Below are 18,785 nucleotides of genomic sequence, written 5' to 3'. Positions count from 1 at the left end.
CTGGTCATTACAGGATGCAAGCTTCACATGACAGGGAGGACATGATTCCAATATAAAAGGAGCAGGAAGTTGCTGTGAAGTGGGGGAAAGCTCAGGAAGTTGTAGTCAGCAAAGCATAAGGAAAGCTCTGTAGGAAGAAGAGAAAACTTCTGTTGGACTTTTAGGGCATTTGAGTTTTATTGGTAGTTTTCGTTATATGAATAAGCCCCGCTCACAAAGAGGGGACCAAGAAAAGGCTGAAGTGAAGTTTATTTCATCAGTGAAAGAGTGGAAACTGAGGCAAACTGCCTGTGACTCTTAGCTATGGAGGAGTGTATAGGAGGCATCTGGGTTGGTTACAGAGTACAGTAAACTCCCTCTTATCTAGTTTTTGATCAACCAGAACTCTCAGATAACTGGAACCATCCCCTGCTCGTTCTCCCCTTAGGTTCTTCCAGCCAGAGCTGGCCTCAGGGCTAGAGCTGCTGGCTCTCTGCCCCTGTGCTGTTGGGGTTCCCTGGCCCAGCCAGGACCCTGGGACTGGAGCTGCCAGTGGGGCTCCACCCACTGCTGGCTCCCGGGGCTCTCTTGGCCCCGGGGCTGCCAGGGTTAACACATAAAGGGCCCTAGGGCTGGAGCTGCCAGCTCTCAGCCCTGGCCCTGCTGTGGTTCCCTTGGCCCTGGCAGAGACCCATGCCCCAGCTGGCTCCCAGCCATTAGGGCTGCTGCTGCTGGAGTTCACCACCCCATCAGCCAGCTTCCAGTCCCCAGGGCTGTTGCTGGAGCCCCCGGTCCCCTGAAGGTGGCTGCCACTGTAGTCATGTGTCATCCTCCCCCCCGTGCCCCAGGGTTGGCCACTGGTGTCCTGGCTAGCACCTGGGGGCTGGAGCTGCTGGTGGGGCTCCTCACCCCGGCCAGCTCCCAGCCATGGGGCTGGCAGGGTCCCCTGCCCCCCATGCCAGGGATCCCTCAGCTGCCTCTCGATTAAGTGGCATATTTCCATATCCAGCAGCCTACTGGTCCCAGAGTTGCTGGATGTGAAAGTGTTTACTGTACTTGAAAAATATATTTTGTTTTTGAAAATGTTTCCCACTTGTTACAAGTATGTGTATTCATCTCTCCGCAAGGAAGACTGGTGCTGCTGAGTGTGTTGTTTTTTAAGAGGACTGATTTTTTTTTTTTGTTAGTCATTACTTTGAGCCGTTATAGTTTTCAAGCGTCATTTGAGCATCTGGGCTGTAGTTCTGCTTTGAGCTCCTTACTGTGAACAGCTCCCTTAAAATGGAAGCAATCACTAGCTGTGAAAATTGGATTTTTTTTCTTTCTGAATTGTAGCTTAACTGTTTCACGACTTTCCCTCCTGTAATGGTCACCAGAGCTCTACTTTGCAGATTTCTGACTCTCCTGCTGGGCCATGCAGGTTCTAAGGTTCTCAGAACTTAACATTTAAAAGAAAATCTCTACGTCTGGTTTATTTAGGCAGGTAGACTAGAAATTCCAGTATTTTCATACATCTTTTTTCCTTTTGAATGAATACGATGATTTCAAATTTACTCCCAGTGGAATAAAATATCTACAGCAAATTGTGGTCTTGGTAGATCGCAAGCTGTAATAGAAATATCTGAAATGGATGCTGAAAGTCTGGTGGGTATGTATGCTGAACAAAGGTGTATTCTGTGGTCCTAAACTTATGTTTGCACTATTGCTGTAGCCATGTTGGTCCCAGAATATGAAAGGAACTAGATAGGTGAAGTATTGTCTTTTGTTAGACCTACTTTTATTGGTGGAAGGAAATAGTTTTTGAGCTTCACAGAGCTGCTCCTCACCTGTGAAGCCTGAAAGCTTGTCCCTTTCACTAACAGAAGTTGGTCCAATAAAAGATACTGTCTCATTTATCTTGTCATAAACTTAATCAGTTTTGCTGTGGTACTCAGCTGACAAGTCTTTATAATGATAGTAAGTAGCATTTGATTAACAGACTTGTTACCTGAATGCCTAGCATGACACATTTGATGTGCCATGTGTGCTGAATAGAGAGCTTTCCCGTAGTTGTGTTTTTATTATATTGTAAAAAAGTGAAAAATACTTCAGATGCAGAATACAAATTCTGAATTTCGATATTTGACTAACCTCTGCCCTGTGGCTCTTCCTTGCTAGGTTTGAAAAAGGGCGGATCTACACATTTATTGGTGAAGTGGTGGTTTCTGTGAACCCTTACAAAAACTTGAACATTTATGGTCATGATATGATTGAGAAGTACAAAGGTCGGGAGCTATATGAGAGACCCCCTCACCTCTTTGCAATTGCTGACGCTGCTTACAAGGCCATGAAGAGACGATCAAAAGACACCTGCATTGTAATATCAGGTAAGGTGCAGGAACCCGTACTTGCTACCTGAGGATCATTTGACTCTCACTGTGAAACTCTAGTCCCAGGGGTGAGCAAAGTGCAGGGCAGGCCTCCTCAGAGGGGTGTGAAATTTCCTAACCAGCGGCAGGCATGCAGCACAATCATCTGCAGGGTGTCAGGCTGATCTATCTCATTAAAAGTGTTGAAATGTATATTACTGTTTTTATGTCTGTATATTTACATTTAAGAAGTCTTACTGAAGGCACAGGAACAAATGATCCCGCTGCATAGTAAGAAGTACAAATATGGTAGGCAACCAGCTTGGCTTATCAGGGAAATCCTTAGTCAGCTTAAACTCAAAAACGATACGTACAAGAAATGGAAACGTGGACAGCTGATTAAGGAGGGGTAATCAGGAAAGCAAAAGCACAATTGCAACTGCAGCTGGCAAGGGACGTGAAGAGTAACAAGAAGGGTTTCTACAGGCATGTTAACAATAAACGGGTTATGAGAGAAGGTGTGGGTCTGTTACTGGATGAGGGAGGTAACCTAGTGACGCATGATGTAGGAAAAGCTGAAGTACTCAATGCTTTTTTTGCCTCAGTCTTCATGGACGAAGTCAACTCCCACACGACGGGCCTAGACAATGCAATATGGGAAGGTGGAGGGCGGACATCTGTGGGGAAAGAACAAGTTCTGAGCTCTCTAGTAAAACTAGGTGTACACCAATCCATGGGTCTGGATTTAATGCACCCAAGGGTACTGAGGGAATTGACAGATGTCATTGCTGAACCTTTGGCCATTATCTTTGAAGACTCTCAGAGAGCCGGGGAGATCCCGGATGACTGGAAAAAGGCAAACATAGTGCCCATCTTTAAAAAAGGAAAGGAGGACAATCCAGGGAAGTATAGACCCTTACCTCAATCCCTCGGAAAATAATGGAGGGGATCCTCAAGGAATCCATTTTGGATTGCCTGACCAATGTGATTAGCGTCTATGACGAGGTAACAAGCTCTGTGGACATGGGGATGTGGATATGCCTTGACTTCAGCAAAGCTGTTGATATGTTTTCCCACAACATTCTTGCCTATAAGTTAAGGAAATATGGATTGGATCCTTGGACTATAAGATGGATAGAAAGTTGGCTTGACAGTCAGGCCTAACGCGTAGTGGTGAATGGCTCAATATCTGGATGGTGGTCAGTTTCAAGCGGAGTGCCACAAGGCTCGGTTCTGGGGCCAGTGTTGTTCAACATCTTTATTAATGACCTGAATGAGGGACTGGATTGCACCCTCAGCAAGTTTGTGGATGACGCAAAACTAGGGGGAGAGGTAGATAAGTTGGAAGACAGAGAGAGAAAATCCAGAGTGACCTGGATAAATTGGAGGACTGGGCCAAAAGAAATCTGATGTAATTCAACAAGGAGAAGTGCAGAGTCCTGCACCTGGGGTTTAAGAATCCCAAGCATTGTTATAGGCTGGGGACCGACTGGCTCAGCAGTAGTATTTGGAGCACAAGTGGTGTTCTCGTCCATCCTTCCTGTCGAAGGGAAAGGGCTAGGTAGGGACCGCCAAACTGAGGAAGTAAATGCATGGTCACGCAGGTGGTGTCGGAGAGAGGGCTTTGGATTCTTCGGTCATGGGACGCTGTTCCGGGTACAAGCATTATTGGGAAGAGAGGGGTCCACCTAACCAAGAGAGGAAGGAGCATTTTCGCAAGTAGACTAGCAAACTTAGTGAGGAGAGCTTTAAACTAGGTTTGCTGGGGGAAGGTGACTGAAACCCTGTGGGTAGAAAGGAACTTGGAGGCCGGGAAGAAATGCAAAACGGAATGTACAACAAAAGTGGACCCTCGGTTCGAGTAGTGAGGATGGGGAGATCGACTGGTTATCTAATTTGTTTGTACACCAATGCCAGAAGCCTGCGTAACAAGCAGGAGGAATTAGAAGCCCTGGCCCAGTCCAAGAACTATGACTTGATTGGGATAACAGAGACTTGGTGGGATGACTCGCATGACTGGAGCGCTGCCATGAAGGGTATAAACTGTTCAGGAAGAACAGGCAAGGGAGAAAAGGAGGAGGAGTTGCACTGTATGTAAGAGAGCACTATGATTGTTTGGAACTCCAGTACATAGAGGTAGAAAAGCCTGTTGAGAATCTATGGGTCAAGTTTAGTGGTGTAGGCAGCACTGGAGATGTGGTGGGTGGTGTCTGCTACAGGCCGCCAAATCAGGATGGTGAGACAGATGGGCTTTTTTTGGACAACCGAGAGAAGTTTCCGGATCACGGGCTCTTGTTATCGTGGGAGACTTCAGTTACCCTGACATCTGTTGGGAGACCAATATGACGGTACACAAGCAGTCCAGGAAATTTCTGGAGATGCTGGGGATCACTTCTTGGTACAAGTGCTGAAGGACCCGACCAGAGGTCGTGCACGGCTCAACCTACTGCTTTCAAACAGGGAGGAACTAATAGGGAAGGTAGAGGTGGGTAACAACTTGGGAAGCAGTGATCATGAGATGGTAGACTTCAGGATCCTGACCAAAAGAAGGAAAGAGAGCAGCGAATTACACACCTTGAACTTCAGAAAAGCAGACTTTGACTCCTTTAGGAATCTGATGGGCAGAATCCCCCAGGCATGTTAGCAAGAAGAAGGTGATCAGAGAGGGTGTGGGGCCCCTACTGGGTGAGGGAGGTAATCCAGTGACAGATGGTGTAGGGAAAGCCGAAGTACTTAATGCTTTCTTTGCCTCTGTCTTCACGGACAAGGACAGCTCCCGGACTAATGCGATAAGTGATGCATTGTGGGATGAAGGTGGACAGCCTTTGGTGGGGAAAGAACAGGTTAGGAGCTATCTAAAAAAGCTAAATGTACATAAATCCATGGGCCCCGACCTAATTCATCCTAGGGTTCTGAGGGAGTTGGCGCATGTTGTTGACCAGCCCTTGGCCGTTATCTTTGAAAAGTTGTGGAGATCGGGAGAGATCCCGGATGATTGGAAAAAGGCAAATGTAGTGCTCGTCTTTAAAAAAGGGAAGAAGGATGATCCAGGGAACTATAGTCTGGTCAGTCTTACATCAGTCCCTGGTAAAATCATGGAGGGGCTCCTCAAGGAAGTCATTTTGAGGCACTTGGAGGAGGAGGAGAAAGTGATCAGGAATAGTCAGCATAGATTAATGAAGGGCAAGTCATGCCTGACCAGTCTGATTAGCTTCTGATGAGATAACTGGCTTTGTGGATAGGGGAAATTCGATGGATGTGATTTATCTTGACTTTAGCAAAGCTTTTGACACAGTCTCCCAGAATATTCTTGTAGGCAAGTTAAAGGAATGTGGATTGGATAAATGGACGGTAAGACGGATAGAAAGCTGGCTAGAAGGTCGGGCCCAGCGGGTAGTGATCAACGGTTCGATGTCAGGATGGCGGTTGGTTTCTAGTGGAGTGCCCCAAGGTTTGGTTCTGGGTCCTGTTCTGTTCAACATATTTATTAATGACCATGATGAGGGATTGGATTGCACCCTCAGGAAGTTTACGGATGACACTAAGCTAGGGGGAGAGGTAGATATGCTGGAGGGTAAGGACAGGGTCCAGAGTGACTTAGACAAATTGGAAGACTGGGCTGCAAGAAATCTGATGAGGTTCAATAAGGATAAGTGCAGAGTCCTGCACTTGGGCTGGAAGAATCCCAACCATTGTTACAGGCTGGGGTCCGACTGGCTTAGTAGTAGTTCTGCAGAAAAGGACCTGGGAGTTGTAGTGGACGAGAAACCGGACATGAGTCGACAGTGTGCTGTTGTAGCCAAGAAAGCTAATGGCATATTAGGTTGCATCAAGAGGAGCATTGCCAGTAGATCCAGAGAAGTGATTATTCCTCTTTATTGGGCTTTGGTGAGGCCGCATCTGGAGTACTGTGTCCAGTTCTGGGCCTCCAGTTATAGAAAGGATGTGGATACACTGGAGGGGGGTCCAGCGGAGGGTGACCAAAATAATTAGGGGCCTGGAGCATGTGACTTATGAAGAAAGGTTGAGGAAATTGGGACTGTTTGGTCTGCAGAAGCGAAGACTGAGGGGGGACTTGATAACATCCTTCAACGTATTGAAGGGAGGTTGCAAAGAGGCTGGAGAGAGGCTGTTCACAGTGGTCACAGGTGGCAGAACATGAAACAATGGTCTCAAGTTGCGGTTGGGAAGGTCCAGGTTGAATATTAGGAAAAACTTTTTCTGTAGGAAGGTGGTGAAGCATTAGAATGGTCTACCCAGGGAAGTAGCGGAGTCTCCATCCCTGAAGGTGTTTAAGTCTCGCCTCGACAAAGCCCTGGCTGGGCTGATCTGATGGGTTTGGCCCTGCTTAGAGCAGGGGGCTGGACTTGATGGCTTTTTTTAGGTCTCTTCCAGCTCTATTGTTCTATGATTCTATGAGTATGACAGAAGCGGACCTCGGGGTTATGGTGGATGAAAGGCTGGATATGAGTAAACAGTGTGACCTTGTAGCCAAGGAGGCTAATGGCGTACTAGGGGGCATTAGGAGGAGAATTTCGAGCGGATCTAGAGAAGTAGTTGTTCCCCTCCATTTGGCATTGGTGAGGCGACATCTGGAATATTGTGTCCTGTTTTGGGTCCCCCAGTATAAAAAGGATGTGGATATATTGGAGCCGGTTCAGTGAAGGGCAACAAAAATGATTAAGGGGCTGGAGCACAAGACCTGTCAGGATAGGCTGAGGATTTGGGCTTGTTTAGTTTACAGAAGAGAAGACTTAGTGGTGATCTAATAGGAGCCTTCAACTTCCTGAAGGGGAGCTCTGAAGAGGAGGGTGAGAAATTGTTCTCAGTGGTGTCAGATGGCAGAACAAGGAGTAATGGTCTGAAGTTGAAGAGGGAGAGGTGTAGGTTAGATATAAGGAAAACTACTTCACCAGGAGCGTGAAGCATTGGAATGCATTGCCTAGAGAGGTGGTGGATTCTCCATCTCTCAAGGTTTTTAAGTCCCCACTTGAGAAGGTCCTGGCTGGGATGACTTAATGGGGGTTGATTGTGGTTGAAGCAGAGGGCTGGACTAGATATACCTCCTGTGGTCCCTTCCGGCCCTATGATTCTATGATTTGTGTACCGATTAATAAAGGTTTTACATTCTACATCCTTATTTTGTTACATATTCCGAAAGGTTTTTTTTAAGATGAACAGAATCAAAATTTCCATTGATATGGATTACATTAGACAGGTTGAGGCGGCCTTGCTCATTGCCAGGATGAAAAGTGGGGCTTGATGTTTGGGGCGGGGAGTTTGCTCTCCCCTGCTCTAGCCAAATTGTTCTTCTTTGCTTGCTTATGTTACATTTACTAAAGGGAGGACTAAACTATGTCCAATATTAATTTGCATATTTTGATATGTTTTAGATAACAAATGTCTAATTCAAGAACTTGTAGACTAATCTAAGTATTGATGGCTGTGTCTACACTGGTACAAAACTTTGAAATGGCTATGCAAATGGCCATTTTGAAGATTACTAATGAGGTGCTGAAATGCATATTCAGCACCTCATTAGCATGCTGCCAGCTGCAGCTCCTCGAAATTGCTGCGTTTCACTCCTGCGCGGCTCACCCAGATGGGGGTCCTTTTCGAAAGGACTCTGGGAACTGAAATTGGTTGATCGGAATAAGGGGGTTTCAAAGTTCCTGGGGTCCTTTAGAAAAGGACCCCCTGCTGGGTGGGAGTGAAACGCGGCATTTCAGCATCTCATTAGTAATCTTCGAAATGACCATTTGTATGGCCATTTTGAAGTTTTGTGGCAGTGTAGACACAGCCGACATGTTTTGCTCCTGAGGGAATTCTGCCAATTTTGCACACACTATTTCAAAATTCTGCAAATTTTGCCAGCAAATATATGTAGAAGCGGGAGGAATAGCTCAGTGATTGAGAGTTCAATCCTTCAGCATGCCATTTAGGGATCTGGAGCAAATAGATTTAAAAAAAGAAAATCTGTTAGGGATGGTGCTTGGTCCTGCCGTGAGTGCAGGGGACTGGGCTCAATGACCTGTCAAGGTCCCTTCCAGTTCTATGAGGAGAAAAAAAAAAAAAAAAAAAAAGGCTCTAGAGGAGATCCTGGCAATTATAGACCGATAAGTTTAACATCAGTACCAGGTAAATTAGTAGAAACACTAGTAAAGAGTAAAATTGCAAGGCACATAGAAGAGCACGAATTGTTGGGCAAAAGTCAGCATGGTTTCTGCAGAGGGAAGTCGTGTCTGTCTAATCTATTAGAATTCTTTGAAGGGGTTAATAAACATGCGGACAAGGGGCACCCAGTGGACATAATATACCTAGATTTCCAGAAAGCCTTTGACACGGTCCCACACCAAAGGCTTTTATGTAAATTAGGCGGTCATGGGATAGGAGGAAAGGTCCTTTCATGGATCGGGAATTGGTTAAAAGACAGAAAACAAAGGGTTGGAATAAATGGTAAATTTTCACAATGGAGGGGGGTAACTAGTGGTGTTCCCCAGGGCTCAGTCCTGGGACCGATCCTGTTCAACTTGTTCATCAATGATCTAGAAAATGAGGTAAGCAGTGAGGTGGCAAAGTTTGCAGATGACACCAAGTTGTTCAGGACAGTCAAAAGCAAAAGGGATTGTGAAGAACTACAAAAAGATCTCAGCAAACTGAGTGATTGGGCAGCAAAATGGCAAATGAAATTTAATGTGGGTAAGTGTAAGGTAATGCATGTTGGAAAAAATAACCCAAATTACACGTACTACATGATGGGGTGAAATTTAGCTACGACAGATCAGGAAAGGGATCTTGGAGTTATAGTGGATAGTTCTCTGAAGACATCCACGCAGTGTGCAGCGGCAGTTAGTAAGGCAAATAGGATGTTAGGAATTATTAAAAAAGGGATCGATAATAAGACAAAAGATATCATACTTCCCCTATATAAAACTATGGGACGCCCACATCTCGAGTACTGCGTGCAGATGTGGTCTCCTCACCTCAAAAAAGATATATTGGCATTAGAAAACGTTCAGAAAAGGGCGACTAAGATGATTAGGGGCTTGGAAAGGGTCCCATATGGGGAGAGGCTAGAGAGACTGGGACTTTTCAGTTTGGAAAAGAGGCGATTGAGGGGCGATATGATAGAGGTATATAAAATCATGAATGGTGTGGAGAAAGTGAATATAGAAAAATTATTTACCTTTTCCCATAATACAAGAACTAGGGGACACCAAATGAAATTGATGGGTAGTAGGTTCAAAACTAATAAAAGGAAATTTTTCTTCACACAGCACACAGTCAACCTGTGGAACTCCTTGCCCGAGGAGGCTGTGAAGGCCAGGACTCTATTAGGGTTTAAAAAAGAGCTTGATAAATTTTTGCAGGTCAGGTCCATAAATGGCTATTAGCCAGGGATAAAGTATGGTGCCCTAGCCTTCATAACAAGGGCAGGAGATGGATGGCAGGAGATAAATCACTTGTCTTCTGTTCTCCTTCTCTGGGGCACCTGGCATTGGCCACCGTCGGCAGATGGGATGCTGGGCTTGATGGACCTTTGGTCTGACCCAGTATGGCCATTCTTATGTTCTTATGTTCTTATGTTCTTATGAGATACGTATACCTCCAAGTTCTAGCATGGCCATGGGGAGCACAGGCCCCTGGCTGCTCGGAGTTGGGGTGAGGCTACACTCAGCCCTGACACAAAGTAACAGATGGGCTTTCACCACCACCCCAGGCCCCTGTTCCTTTCCACCAAGCTCATAAGAAGTGGCCAGACAGGCTCAGCCTGGCAGGATAAAAGTGTGGGGAGATCCATGTGTGGAGGGACCAACTCAGTGGGGGATCCAGGTGAAGGAGTCATTGGGATGTACAGGAGGTTGCAGGGGCAATGGGACTTTGCAGTGGGGTTCATGTTAAGGTGGATGGGGCTCTAAGGGGAGTTGGGGGTTGTCTGAGCTGGGGGGGTTTCAACGGGATGATCTGGATGCAGAGGTTGGAGTCTTGTTTGTGCTCGCTTGTTTGGGATCTGGATGCAGGGGTGTGTGGGGCTTGCCAAGGAAATCTGGGTATGGAGCAGTGGCACTTGGCGGGGGGTGGAGTCTGGATTTATGGGGTTTGGGTGAAGCGGAGTGAGGGCACCCCACTGCAACAATTTATGTCTCTGTTGGTTGCCTAAAACCACATGCGCATGCTGGTCAGGAATGGGGTGGGGAGGAAGGGCTACTGTGCTGTCCCTTTGCTTCTCTGTCAAAGTAATTTTTGTTCCGGGAAACCAAGGAATCTCTGAATTCTGCATGTGCACAGTGCCTGTGAATTCCCCCAGGTTAGTGGTATTGTATGGTGGTAACTTGAATGTGGGCCCCTGCCTTGTTACACTCAGTCTGGTTGAAGAATGGTTTGGGAGGAAAACCTGTAGCAGACAGTCCTGTCTTTTCTTTGAGAATTCTGAGATGATTTTGGTTAGTGTTTGTCTTCAGTTTTGATGGCCAATGTTAATTGCTGGTCATGATCGTAAATAGTGGGGGCAGTGCTTATATAGTGAACTATTGCCATTCAGCTCCTGTCACGTAGTTTCCATGGTATCCGTATACTCTGTCAGCCTGATAGCTGCTGAACAGTAGACTCTTGTATTACAGTTCACAGTATTGCTGCCAGCAAGCTGCTTCATGCCAGCCTTTTCCCTTAAACAATATCCCTTTTGATCCTCTGCCTGCCAGGCCCTACAAACTTGAGAAATCTTTCATATCATTAGTTCTTCTTCGAGTGGTCCCCGTGGGTGCTCCACAATAGGTGTCGGGCTTGCCCGGCGCCGCAGATCGGAATTCTTCTAGCAGTTTCTATTGGATCGCGCATGCACCGACGCGCGCCGCTCCCTTGCGTGCCCCTGGCCATGTGCGCGATCCAATCCCCGCCAGTTCCTTCTCAACCGCCATCGGCTGCAGACGGAATCTGCTCCGGCTAAAGCCAGAGACAGATAAGATTGTTTTTGTCACTATCAAAAAAAAAAAGAAGAAGAAGAAAAAGAAAGAGACTATCAGACAGCAGAAAGAAGAGGAACAAAGGAGAGAGGGGCGGACAAGAAGGCTAGTTAAGCCGTCCGCTGCCCTGCAGGCCGGTGAATGTTATTTTGGGTTAGAAAGCACTGATTAGTGGCTAAGTACCCTATTAACAGTAAAGACTCACCGCGATGGCCTCCTCGGGGTTTAAGAAGTGTGAGTCATGCCGCGAAGCTGTGCCGGCCTCCGATGGGCATAGTGAATGCATTCGCTGCCTGGGAGAGTCACACGTTACCCAGAAGTGTTCCCACTGTGCTAAGCTTACAGCCAGGGCCAGGAAAGACAGAGAGATGAGGCTCAAAATGATCTTGTTTGATAAGGCTCTCCAGCCGGAACCGCCGGAGAAGCCTCACACAGAAGGGCCCTCTGGGTTGCATAAAAGGAAGGCAGCCTCTTCGACCCCCTCGGTGCAGAAGAGGAGGAAACTCTCCCCTGCTTGATGCTTGCCGGCGGGCCCAGCGGGCAGGACGAGCGGAACGCAGAGCCCCCAGCCACGAGCTCATTAAAGCGGCAGTGCAGAAGCACACGTGGCAGAGGCTGAGCCTCCGATTACACAACAGGCGGCACAGAAGGCGCCGCGAGCTCCAGCGAGGCAAGTGCCAGAATCGACGGCGCAGGGGCACCCGGCACGGAGCCTATCGGCGCCGGAGGAAGCTGCTTGCGCGGCACCGCCGCTGACTGTGCTGAGCCCAGCGCCAACAACGGGGCCGAGATCCCCAGCACGGGAAGGGGTGGCGCCCACCCCGCAGGGGAGGGGCAAGGCAAAAACAAAAACTCGGCACCTCAGTCCATCTCCAGGCAGGGCCGTGCTGCCCTTATCTCCTAGCCCCACCCCCCGAGATACACACGCTGCTCCGACGGGCTGTAACTCCACCGGCTTATTTAGGGCCTCCCTCTCCGTTCCTCCAACCAATTTTGCCGTGGCTTGGGCCACCTTCACCATTTCTGGGCATGGATCCCCTTGAGTACTATCACAAACCAGCTTCACCACTATCTGTCATCGCGGAGGTCCCGCTCTTCCAGACATCATGGTTACACTCCCCGATCGTGGTCCAGGTCTCCATCACCAGGCCCTTGACCATGGTGCTATGGTCGTCCTCATCATGCTGAACACAGACACCGCAGGTCTAGATCCAAGGGCAGGTCCTCCCCTGCTACTTGTCAATACTTCCGTGTACACTCTCGCTCTGGGACGGGAACACAGTTGTCTCAGGGGGAATTAGGTCCAGAATCCCGAGACTTCCCTTCACAGTCCTCTAGGGAGCATGTATATCACCGAACTTGGGATCCAGAGGATTTGAGGGAGGTGTACCCCAGTGTACTCAAAGACCCCTTTGCTGGCCCCGTCTAGGGCTCACTCCACCAGGGCGGTGGTGACGTCAACAGCCTTCTTCAAGGGCATCGCGTTAAAAGACATCTGTAGAGCGGCGACCTGGTCATCCTATGACACCTTCGCCAAGCATTATGCCCTACATTGGGTATTTGAGGAGGATACCCATCTGTCGACAGCAGTCCTCTTGGGGGCAAGCTGCACATGAATCGATTACCCACCTCCTTACTTGGGTTACTGCTGGGTAGTCACCTATTGTGGAGCACCCACGGGGACCACTCGAAGAAGAAAGAGAAGTTACTCACCTGTAGTAACGATGGTTCGTCGAGATGTGTCCCCGTGAGTGCTCCACCACCCGCCCATCCTCCCCGCTTCGGATCTCTGTCTGGTGTTTTTCAGGAGCATCCGAGGCGGTTGGTCAAGGAATTGGCGGGGATTGGATCGCGCACATGGCCGGGGGCGCGCAAGGGAGCGGCGCGTGTCGGCGCATACGTGATCCAATAGAAACTGCTAGAAGAATTCCGATCAGCGGCGCCAGGCAGGCCCGACATCTATTGTGAAGCACCCACGGGGACACATCTCTAAGAACCATCGTTACTACAGGTGAGTAACTTCTCTTTTTAAGTTAGCATAGTGATGGCAACCAGGCAAGGTTACATTGGTGTCAAAAACAGCTTTTATCTCAAATAAATAAGAAAAGGTAGAGAAGCCATTGGAGCAGAATGGCATGATTGCAATGATCAGTGACTTACTTTGATATTTTAAAAATATCTTTTTGGCTTATAGTACTTTGCTGTTTATGTCCTCAGGTGAAAGTGGGGCTGGAAAAACTGAGGCCAGTAAGTACATTATGCAATACATAGCTGCTATCACAAATCCCAGTCAGAGAGCAGAAGTGGAAAGGTAAGGCTTTACAGAAATGTAGGGGTGGGGAGGAATAGGTTTATGTTCTAATACCATGATGCTGTGCACTCTTGATACAGATTTCTGTTTTTGCAATTGCATGACGTTTTCATATCCTTTCATCCTTTCCCGCTGTTACCTGAACAAATTTCTTTATCCCTTCCACACTCAGGGACACACAGCCCTTTACCCAATCTGTAGGGCTCAAGGCGTGACCTTGTTAATTTAAGTTTCCACCCTTACCCAACTCCTAGGGCTTAGGGCACAGTTACCTGCAGGTATGCATGATCTGTGCCACTAAAAAAGCCTTACACGATAATTATTTACAATTACCAAGAAAGCAGAATAAATGCTAAGCACACAGTGGCTACGTCTACACGTGCACGCTACATCGAAATAGCTTATTTTGATGTAGCGACATCGAAATAGTCTATTTTGATGAATGACATCTACACGTCCTCCAGGGCTGGCAATGCAGACGTTCAGCTTCGACGTTGGGCAGCACCACATCGAAATAGGCACTGTGTGGGAATGTCTACACGCCAAAGTAGCACACATTGAAATAAGGGTGTCAGGAACAGCTGCAGACAGGGTCACAGGGCAGACTCAACAGCAAGTCACTCCCTTAAAGGGCCCGTCCCAGACACAGTTGCACTAAACAACACAAGATCCACAGAGCCGACAACTGGTTGCAGACCCTGTGCATGCAGCATGGATCCCCAGCTGCGGCAGCAGCAGCCAGAAGCCCTGGGCTAAGGGCTGCTGCACACGATCACCATTGAGCCCCGCAGGGGCTGGAGAGAGAGCGTCTCTCAACCCCTCAGCTGATGGCCGCCATGGCGGACCCCGCTATTTCGATGGTGCAGGACGCAGATCGTCTACACGTGCCCTACTTCGACATTGAACTTCAAAGTAGGGCGCTATTCCCATCCCCTCATGGGGTTAGCGACTTCGATGTCTCGCCACCTAACGTCGATTTCAACTTCGAAATAGCACCCAACACGTGTAGCCGTGACGGGCCCTATTTCGAAGTTGGCGCTGCTACTTCGAAGTAGCGTGCGCGTGTAGACACGGCCAGTATCATGCTCACCAGTCCTGATAAGGCAGGCAGACTTTCCCTGTTGGGACAGACAAAGTCACTCTCTGGATGCTGGTTGGTGCACCTCAGGGTTTTGGGGATCTTGGGGGCAGGGGGGTCAGTCCTCCTTAAGGTTTCCTTCTTCCCTTCCTGCCTTCTTTCTTTCCTGATTGATGTTCTTTCCTTCCTGCTTTTTCCTTCTTAGAACCCAGTTTAAGTAGTGAAAATTTAGTCGTCCTTAGCTATACCTTGACCATTTATTTTAATAGATGTTCACTAGCCAATCATAACCTATCATAACAGAATTACCTGACCAATCATAACCCACCACCTTAACTGATTTACGCTAAGCAAAATTAATTTTAAAGCAGATGAGAGCAATTACAAACCAGACAGATTATACAGAAAACAGTAGAAAAGTGAGAACAATCACAGAACGATAAGAAATCTTGTGGCACCTAATAGACTAACACAACTCTGGCCCTCCTCTTGACTGAGACTCCCTCCTTTTCATAAGCCCATGTATTTAAAACTTCCTCTGGAAGCCCCCGACTCAGGCATCTGACGAAGCAGGTCTTTGCCCACGAAAGCTTATGTGCCAAAATATCTGTTAATCTATAAGGTGCCACAGGACTTCTTGTTGTTTTTGAAGATGCAGACTAATTAGACTACCGTTCTCATACATGTCGTCATAGAATGGTGATTCCACAACCTCGGCTATTGATAAGTCATTGCTTGCCAGATGAAATGCTGTTAACTAAGTTTTCTTTATTCCGCTTGAGATATGTTTCTTTATCTGGTAAGAGTGGGTGGCATTAGGATATTGTCATCTTAAGAGCTTGGTGTGACACTATTGTACTGCAGGTAGATACGGGTTGTGAATATGTGACCTCTGGTTTCACAGTTAATGGCTGATGCTCTTTATTCTGGCTGCAGAAGAGCTGTAGGTCTCTCAATATGGCTATAGAGAAACCACATTGGTTATACTGTTACACTGCAGGTAGTTTTGAGATAGATTGCTAACAGATAGTTGGCTAAAGGAGTTGCTAATATAACTCAAGCCTTTGCATTTTCTAATTGTAAACAGTGCCCTGAAATTAAGTTTTAACTGAGGTATCAGATAAACTTCATGGAACTAAATGGAGTTGTGCATTCAATTCATGATAAATGGGATGTTGAACAGAAGGAATACACTCTAATTTTAGTCCAGCATTTCAAGTTCATGAATTTCTAAATATGCCCATCAGGCATACTGAGTGAAAGTGTAAAAGTCTTAAGATAAATGAACATGGCAGACTAACGGAGCCAAATAAACTCCCATCTTGGAACTAACTCTTCAACATCCTGCCCTTTCTGAAAGAAAGTGAGTAGATGAATATTTCAAGGGTGCAGACTCAAATGTAGACAGACTAATCAAGACTCTCCTCTGAAAATGCTCTGTTGGCAACTCTCCATGCATGTTGAGGCTTTGTTACCAAAAGTTTCCAGCTACCTTTCCAGAGTACAACCCATGTAAACTCCTGAATACAGGGAATAAGTTATATATTAAAATGTGTTTTGAGTGCAGCTAAATGTAAATTTATACATCAAGGATCACAGACTGTAGGCTGGGGTGGCCAACCAGTTAGGGACTAAGAGCCACGTGGATAGAGTGTAAAGAGCCCTGTGTCTATATATTTATATCTATCTAGATAGATATTTCTATACTGAAATATATGTAGATAAAAATAAATATATGATATGTGTCTCAATGCCCTTCCCCAGAGCCGGGCACCCCCCAGCTCCTCCCACTCTAACTCGATGCCGGACATGCACAGGAGTAGCTGCTGCTGTTGCCATATGCCTCTCCCATCAAGTGCTGGGGCGTGTGCACGGAGTGGTGGATGGCACTTCCGGGGTGTGGCTAAAGAGCTGTGGGTTGGCCACCCCTGCTATAGGCCATACTTGCAGAATGGGGATATCTACTCTGGTAAGCAAGGAGTCTGGGAAAGGTTTCAGGATCATGGTACACAATCAGCTGAACGTGAAATCCTGAGGTAGCCCTGTGGCCAAAATTGATAATAGTCCTGGGGAGTATAAGTGTGGAAATTTCAAGTAGGAGTAGAGATGTTATTTTGCTTGGTGCTGATATTACCATGGCTGGAATATTATGTCCATTTGTAGAGTCCACATTTAAAAGATGTTGAAAAATGGAGAGGGTTCAGAGAAAAGCCACAAGAATGACTGAAAGTTTAGGAAGCATACCTTATGGAGTTCTTTGAATCTATTTAACTTAACAACGGGAAGTCTAAGGGGCAACTTAATTACAGTCTATCAATATCTACACGGGGAACAAATAATTTAACAATGGGGGCTGTTCAATGTATCAGGGAGAGAATATGGGTCCAATGGCTAAAAGCTATATCTAGGCAAATTCAGAGAGGAAATAAGTTGTAAATTCTTAAAGGTCAGAGAAATTAACCTTTGGAAGAAATTACCAGGGTTGTGGTCTAGTCACCATCCTATCCAATTTTTAATCAGCATTGAAATTTTTTTGAAAAGATCTGCTTTAAAAATTATTTTGGAGAAGTTCTCTGGCCTGTTAAACAAGATGATCACAAGTGCTCCCTTCTGGCCTGGGAGTCTAGGAAACAGGACACACAAATGAATCTTCTTGTAGCATACAACCTCACTGTTCCTAAAGCCCTCCAAGTGACATGATTTATAGCTGGAAAAAGATTGCACTAGTAATTCTGGAATACGCTGTCTCAGCTTGTGCTCTTCTCTTGCCTTTTCTGATTCACTTTACTAGAGTGAAGAACATATTATTGAAATCCAACTGTGTGTTGGAGGCGTTTGGCAATGCCAAAACCAACCGTAATGACAACTCCAGCAGATTTGGAAAATACATGGATATCAACTTTGATTTCAAAGGAGACCCGATAGGTGGGCATATCAGTAACTACTTACTAGAAAAGGTAAGTTACTGAGTTTGACTGCAGAATGTTAAGCCGTCTTCCCCCTATGATGATTATTTGTAAGCTGTATCATTTGCGATTTTAAATGCGTCCTTACTCCCCTGCCCTCCCCACTCTCCCGAATCAGAATTTAGAATGTTTTGTCTGTGCTTTGTACCTAGAATAAAGTCTGAGATGAATTTAACACTGTGAAATTGGTTCCCACAGAGATTTTTGCATTGAAATTGCACTGGTCAGCATAAGTTATGAAGATTTCTGGGTCTGCAAGTGGTGGTGCTGCAGGTTTAGAAATTTGATACCATAGCTTTACGTGATCATCTGTTAACTTTGACGGCATGTTCCAAAAGACTGAGGGAGACAATGTTTTATATAATTTTAGACTACAGGTTTCACAGCATTTGGGCAACATTTTTAAACTTCTGTCTCTCTTTCTTTGAATCTAGTTTCAGAATAAACATCTTGTTCAAATAGTGTCCCTGTGAGTGCTCCACTCTGGGTGGCAGTGCGTCCTCATGCTGATGATCGGAGATTCTGCTATAGCCATGGTTTCCTTTGCTGTGCATGTGCAGAAGTGCCTCCTTGCACTGTTTGGTGTGGGCACCTCGGTTCCCTTTCTACTGTCCTCGGCTGCAGACGGAGCCTCAGTACTTTCTGCAAGAGTTTGAAGATTAGTTAGTTTGTTAGTCATTTCCCTTGTCCAAGTCTTTTCACCCTGTGCTACTTGTTGCATTAAAAAAAAAATCTTTAAAAGTTCATAGTAAGTTGAATTACTTCTGTATCACCACTATGCGAGGCTCCCTGGAATTTAAGCAGTGCGCCACCTTCAAGGGCACCATGCATCTTGCATCAAGTGCCTCCTGACCAAAGGCAACCCTGCATGCACTGCTCAAGTCTAATTGAGAGCCTGCAAGTATCAGGCTAAAAGACTCAAGGCTTTCTTATACGAGAAGTCTTTACAGTCACCCGCCCTGGATGAGCAAGCAGCTAAACCTGCGGCCAAGGTTGAGGGCTCCAAGTGTCCCTTGGCCTTTTGTGGGTCTCCCGTTGCTGATCCAGGTCCCTCTCCTGTTCATTCCTAGTCCCTGGCACCATCCGTACGGGCCAAGTCAGAAGGGAGGACTGTTTCAGGTTCCCTGGCACCGTTGAAAA

General features: G+C 46.7%; 1 protein-coding gene across 1 annotated transcript in view; it reads left to right on the top strand.

Moving 5' to 3' along the window:
* Positions 1 to 18,785, top strand: part of MYO1D (myosin ID) — a 385,815-nt gene that overhangs the window by 80,875 nt on the left and 286,155 nt on the right. Inside the window, exons 2-4 of the mRNA XM_074978817.1 lie at positions 2,137 to 2,345; positions 13,508 to 13,601; positions 17,471 to 17,636. Coding sequence (XP_074834918.1) covers positions 2,137 to 2,345; positions 13,508 to 13,601; positions 17,471 to 17,636 — 469 coding nt within the window. The remainder of the gene's footprint in view (positions 1 to 2,136; positions 2,346 to 13,507; positions 13,602 to 17,470; positions 17,637 to 18,785) is intronic.

The sequence above is a fragment of the Carettochelys insculpta genome, chromosome 28 (assembly GCF_033958435.1).
Source record: "Carettochelys insculpta isolate YL-2023 chromosome 28, ASM3395843v1, whole genome shotgun sequence".
Taxonomy (NCBI): Eukaryota; Metazoa; Chordata; order Testudines; family Carettochelyidae; genus Carettochelys; species Carettochelys insculpta.
This window is presented reverse-complemented; position numbering and strand designations above follow the sequence as displayed.